Source organism: Mus caroli, chromosome 11 (assembly GCF_900094665.2).
Source record: "Mus caroli chromosome 11, CAROLI_EIJ_v1.1, whole genome shotgun sequence".
NCBI lineage: Eukaryota > Metazoa > Chordata > Mammalia > Rodentia > Muridae > Mus > Mus caroli.
In genome coordinates, this window is record NC_034580.1 from 83521225 (window position 1) to 83527503 (window position 6279).

At 49.6% G+C, this 6279-nt stretch overlaps 1 protein-coding gene across 1 annotated transcript; it reads left to right on the top strand.

Annotated features, from left to right (window-relative positions):
* Nucleotides 1–440: 440 nt before the first annotated feature.
* On the top strand, nt 441–1646 carry Ccdc182 (coiled-coil domain containing 182). Its single transcript, XM_021178035.1, has one exon. The coding sequence runs from the start codon at nt 488–490 to the stop codon at nt 944–946; it is 459 nt and encodes a 152-aa protein (XP_021033694.1). The 5' UTR covers nt 441–487; the 3' UTR covers nt 947–1646.
* Nucleotides 1647–6279: the final 4633 nt, after the last annotated feature.

Below are 6279 nucleotides of genomic sequence, written 5' to 3' on the forward strand. Positions count from 1 at the left end.
TGGCCATTGTGGGAATATGGATTTGGGATGGGATTACTCCTCTAGCATCTTACACCATCATTTCTAAGAATGCCCTTTTCCTATTGGTGAGGCCGAGGAAGCCCAGACACCAGGGCATGAAATCAGCTGTGCTCCTTATGGGGTAGGAGACTGCTCAGTCTTGGCAGCCTGTGAACCTGACCTGGCTTGCCTTGACTTAGCCAGTTTTCTCCACTCCCTCAGATTTGCCCTCAGGAAAGGAACCCTTGAACTCCAGTTCTGACTGGGTGACCAGTTAATGAAAAGCCTCATTTCAGGAGGCTTGGGAAGCGCAGTAAATCTATAGGTTACCAACAATATGCAAAATAGTGAACTGGGGGTTTTCCTTCTGATTGGCTGAAGGGTCTTGATGTCACAATGAGATGGGTCTAACCACTTCAAAAGATAGTGCTTCTAGCTCCCAGATCTCTGACTCAGTTTCTTGGCTTCCTCTCTGCAGAAGGAGATAATGGAAGCCCTCTTTCAGGCAGGGTCCATTCTTATGAAGGTGAATACCTTACAGGGCAAGAAGATGGTGGAAAGCGGGCTCCAGTCTGGGGACCTTTCCCTGTCTCAGTCATGGCCCTCCTACCTCCCTCTGCCGGCCGACTTGGAGATCCTACAGCAGAAGGTGGCCGGGGTACAAAGGGAGTTAGAGAACTTCAAGGAGGAGGCACTGAAGGCCATCCGTTACTTGGAGGACGCCTTCTGCCAGATGAGTGGCGTCCTGGCACAGCAGGAGGAGCAGGCGGCACGAGTGAAGCAGCGGCTAAGGGAAGAGGAGGACCGAGGCATCGTCCGCAACAAGGTCCTCACCTTCCTCCTGCCCCGGGAGAAGCAGCTTCGTGAACACTGCCAGCGGCTGGAGAACATGCTGGTCAGGAGCCACAACCCGCTGCGAGCCATCAGGAAGAGCCAGGCGGACTGAGCGGCCCGCGCCCGCGTGTGCGCCCGAGCTGGCGGGCAAGATTGTTTTTTAATGGAAGGACAAACGCTAAATCCCCATTTATTCCCTTGCCCCATTTTTATTGCTTTCCTGCTACCAAAATAACACCATGCAGAGAGGCAAAAAAGACCTCAATATGGTTTTCGGGTGAAGTTCCGTTTATCCAGCCTCGTCAAGGAAGGAGGCCCCAGACACTATGTCAGACCTGTAACCATCCCCTCGAACTGTTTCCCGTTTGTAATGGTACCGTTGCTTGGATGTGGGAGCATTTTTCTTGAGTATTCTTAAACTGGTTGTGTTGAAGAGATTTACCTTTTAATGACTCCAGGCTTTCGTGATTTATCACTTCACAATTGGTTTCCTGAGACCTGTCAATGTGTGTTCGACACCGAGACAGGTTGGGGGCTTAGTGAGAGAGCTTGCCCCCATCCTGAACTGGACTCAGACGGCCGGCCGGCTTTGTGTAATTCCTGACCTCGCCGTTTCAGCCTGCTTGCAAAGTTGGACTATTGGTCCTCTCTTTCTTTTCCTTACTGCTTTGGTTCAACTCTGCTTTCTCTCCATTTACCCCGAAGACAGGCTGCTCCGTGGGGTGAACCTTGTTAGGTTTCTGATGGTGGGAACTCTTGGCACTCCACTGCACTCAAGGTGACATCTATAAGTTCGCACAATAAAACCGTGAAACTGACACCTTTATTTGACTCTCTGAACAGTAGCTGCTAGGGTGTCTGGCCATTTATCAAACAATGCTCTCTCCCCCCACCCCCTTACTGTCTGCCCCCACAGGTACCTCCTGAGGGCAGGACAGCACTTTTCAAATGGTCAACTAACCAGCAAAAACCAAACACTCTCTTACGTGCTCTCTCTGTGTTAACGAATGGCTAGTGCTACAAGCCCGGGCCCCGTGTGGGTAATCATTTACAGTCTTGCAGGCTCACAATCCCCTGAACCAATCAGACTGTTTTTGGACTGGCTCCTTCTGGGGTACTGGAACAATCATGTGTGTGTCTCGAGGCCATTAACAGTCACTGTGACTTGTTTACAATCAGCCCTGGGTTCACCCACTCATATATTATTTCTCCGGCCCCTTCCAAAGGCTGCCACACATCAAGTCTTTGGGGTCTGGTGGCCAGAGGCAACACTGAGTAGTTGGGTGTCTCTAGTCCAGGGTTTGCAACCTGGTGCGTGCCCTCTGACCTTCGGGTGCAGTCTTGTTCTTTCTTCTCCTCTATTCACAGGCTCTCAAATAAGACTCAAATATTTGGGTCCCCTTGAGTCGGCCTCTGCCAAAAGACCTTGCGACCCTTGGTTAAGCACAATATCCAGCTATCAACCGTCTTCCTAGAAGGACTGTATCTCTGCTCTAACTATAGGCAGCTTCTCCTCTACTTTAGCTGATGGAGCAACTGAGTTCAGTCAGCAACAGTAGTATTGATAATCCCACGATAGCTGAGAGTCATCAGGCCTGGTATATGTTGCCACACACTTCACCTCAGCATCATGAGGACTTAAGCCAAGTAACTTGCCCAAGATCAAAGCTGGCTGACTGGGGATCTGAACCTAGCACTAGCTAGCTCTTTTAGAGCCTGTGCTCTTAGCTGTCCTGGAGTGTTCTGGAAAGCTTTATGGGTTTCTGATTAATGCCCCTTAGTGTAGGTGAAACGTTGCTGAAATTGCTGAGGTTAGCTCTGGAAGAAGGGAGTGTTTCTTAGAGGAGAGTCCCAGACCACTAAACCCTGGAAAGAGACAGAAGAGAGACAGACAGACAGACACACACACACACACACACACACACACACACACACACAGAACTAGAAAGGTTAATAGAGGTCTACCCTATCTATGTAGAGGAAACAGGATCTAAAGGCATTCACTCAAAAGGAGAGGACTCTAGTCTCCCACAGTCCAGCCTGTGGTGTACTTGTTGAGGAGACATGGTGTGTGTGTGTGTGTGTCGGGTAAGGAGTGGGTTGAGAGGAGGTTAGGTGATTGGTGCCAGCAAGACCACATCTGCAGCCACCTATGTTTAGTTTTGGTCTGATATTCTGAGAGGTCTCCGCTGGAAGCACGGGCAGAGCGTGGGAGAGGCCGGATGATCCTGAGGCAGGGACAGGAAAGAAGGACCTGGGGACCTTAGCAGAGATAGTTTTAGAGAAAGCCCAATCATGGTTTTGCAGGCAGGCACTGGACAGACTCTGCCTTGCGGGGCTCCCGGGGTCTAATGAGTGCCACCTCTCCTCTTCCAGCGCAGGTTAAGCACCAATTGAGGATAAACACAAAAGACAGGTTAATGGAGACAAAATGTCACCTGTATAGTTGATAACATGCTTGAGAATGTGGCTTAGGATCTGTCAGCCACATCTAGCTGAGACCTCGTCCCTAAACAGGCATAGTGTGGCCGCTGGTGGCGTGTGTGTGTGTGTGTGTGTGTGTGTGTGTGTGTGTGTGTGTTTAAGGGCTGTGCCTATGGACATGTGGAATGATCTGTGTGCAGAGAATGAGCCTGGGTGAGTGGAAGTGGTGTGTGCTGGGTGGTTACTGCTCTTTCTCCAAACACTTCAGTGGGGGGTGGGGGAGTTGTTTGCTTTCTCTGGGTAGGATCAGTAAAGAGACAGAGAGGCCAGGGGTGTTACCTGAATATGCATCTTTCCATCATGAAAGATGCAGAGGAATAAGCAAAGAGGAGAAAAGGGTTCAGTTGGACCGTCTAATCTGTAGGGTAGCCGTTGTGAAAACAGATAGCATGAAGCAGACCTTCCCCTCCTCCACTCCCCATCTCTCCCCCCACCCCCCAGTATAAGAAACAGAATGACAGGGGTGGTATGCGTCTGGGCTCTAAAGGGTTGCCTCAGCTCATCTGAGATGTGGACATTTTGGAAAAACCTTCCCATTTAAAGGACTCTGGGGAACCAGTTTCAAAGCCTTCGCAATATCCTGCCCTATAGACTATCTCTGCTTCTTCCCTGGGGCCTCTGTCCTCACCAGATGGTTTACGTTAACAATGTGATTTATGCTCAGGGCCCTGGATCATGCTGTATGGGTTTGACCTCTGGGGGAGCTGCAGACTGCAGAACTAAGGTCAGCTACACCGATGCTCTGTGCTTGAGAGATAAGCCACCAATAAAAACCCTGGACACGAATACCCAGAGGATTTGACCTGGTCGGCACTCCTTGACCCACGTTACCACACAGTGTTGCTGAGAAAACTAAGCATCACGCATACAGATGTGCCAAGAGGCCAGTTGGAAGCCTAGAGGCCTTGACACTGCCCTCTGGGTCTTTGCTGTTTTTAAACTGTGTTCTTTCCATGGTGCTACACGGAAACTACGAGGATGGCAGCTTGGCTCAGTTTTCTGAGTTGTTCTAGTGGATCCTGGGACCTGAGAGTGTGACGGAGGGAATCACAGTAGAGTCAGCTGCACCTGTTGTGATGCTGTGAATTCAGCACCGCTAGTCCCCTGGCAGATGAAGAAACTGAGGCACAGAGAAGTTACGTGTATCTGAGTCCCCAGTGACACCGTAGAGCTTGCTGCTCTACCATGACAATGGAAGGATCTTAGAGAATCTTGTATCTCGGATGCTGTCCTGTGGCTGAGCAACATGGGAATCGGGGTGGGAACTGGGACGGGTGCAGAGGTTCACCCCTGTGCTACTGGTTCTCAGACCTGCTGCCTTAACCTTCTCCAGCCTTCTCCACCTCATGCTTGGTGTCACCCAGGGCGTCAGAGTCTTGAGACCTCACAGGATGCTAGGGAAATACTGCAACTCCGCAGTTCTAAAGCAGGCAGACACTCGTTCGAGATGTCATCACCGTCCAGGGTGACCACGTTGTCCTTATTTAACTGGACTGTCCTATTTTAAACCTGCAAATCCCACATCCTCAGCACAGCACCCAGACAGGGACAGTTGGAGGATCCAGGTGAGGCTAGGGGCTGGATGAATCCCAGGAGGGAGGGGCAGGAAATGGGATGTTAGTGGCCTATGCTGGCTAATGACTCTCTCTGTTCTGTTTGGAGCCAGAGGCCATGCTGCTTGTCCTGTAGTAGGAAAGCCTTGCTTCTCTTCATCTTCCCTCCCCACAGCTTGAGGTATTCGGAAAGAGGCCTTTTCTATGTAACTTTGGAGCTCCTAGGGATACTGAGGGCTCCTCATTAAGTCACATTTCATAGATGTCTTTACAGACTGGTGGTCCTGGAAGACAGAGAAGCCCCCTGGGGGATGAAGGAGACAAAAAGAGATAGGGGATGCAATGCGGTGGAATGTTTGGTTAGCAGGTATGAAGCCCTAAGCTTTCTCTCTGGCACCACATAAACTAGGTATAGTGGCTCACCACTACAATGCCAGCTCTGAGAAGTTCAAGGCCATCCTCAGCTACATAGGGAATTCAAGGTCAGCCTGGGCTAGCCTGGGCTACATAGACATTGTGGTTTTGTTTTTATTTATTTTTATTTACTTTGAGTTTTAAAACCTTGTTTATTCTTATTTCATACGCAATGGTGTTTTGCCTGCATATTTGTCTGTATAAGGTTTCAGATCCCCTGAAACTGAAGATACAGTCAGCTGTGAGCTGCCAGGTGGGTGCTGGGAATTAAACTTGGGTCCTCTGGAAGAGCAGTGCTCTTAGTCACTGACCCATCTCTCCAGTCCTTGTTTTTCTTTTTTCTTTTCTTTTCTTTTTCTTTTCTTTTCTTTTCTTTTCGTTTCTTTTCTTTCTTTCTTTCTTTCTTTCTTTCTTTCTTTCTTTCTTTCTTTCTTTCTTTCTTTCTTCTTCTTCTTCTTCTTCTTCTTCTTCTTCTTCTTCTTCTTCTTCTTCTTCTTCTCTTTCTCCTTCTTCTCCTCCTCCTCCTCCTCTTCCCCCTCCCCCTCCCCCTCCTCCTCCTCCTCCTCCTCCTCCTTCTTCTTTTTTTAAGAGGAGACAGCTCGCTTCCTCTTTCCAGCCAGCTGTCCTCCTGGCTGTGAACAATGCAGTCCCGTTGCTCACTTTCTCTGAGGTTCTAGGGCTGACAGGAGACAAAGTAACAGATGGCTTTCTCTCTGCCAACAGCAGAGTTCTCAAAGGTGTCCTACAAGCTGTGGTCCTCCGCTAGCTTTCCCAAGCATTCCCAGCAGCCAGAGGCTACAGTCAGGTCAAACATCATTTCACCAAGTGAACCCTCAGCAGTTAAGGGTGCACTCCCTGTGGCCCTGAGGTCTCCTTCAGCAATCAGGGAGTCTGTGAATGAGGAATGGCTAAACAGCAAGGAAAAGAAATGCAGTCATGAAACATACGGAGCCTTGGGTTCAATCCCCAGCATCCTGTTAACTGCGCATGACTG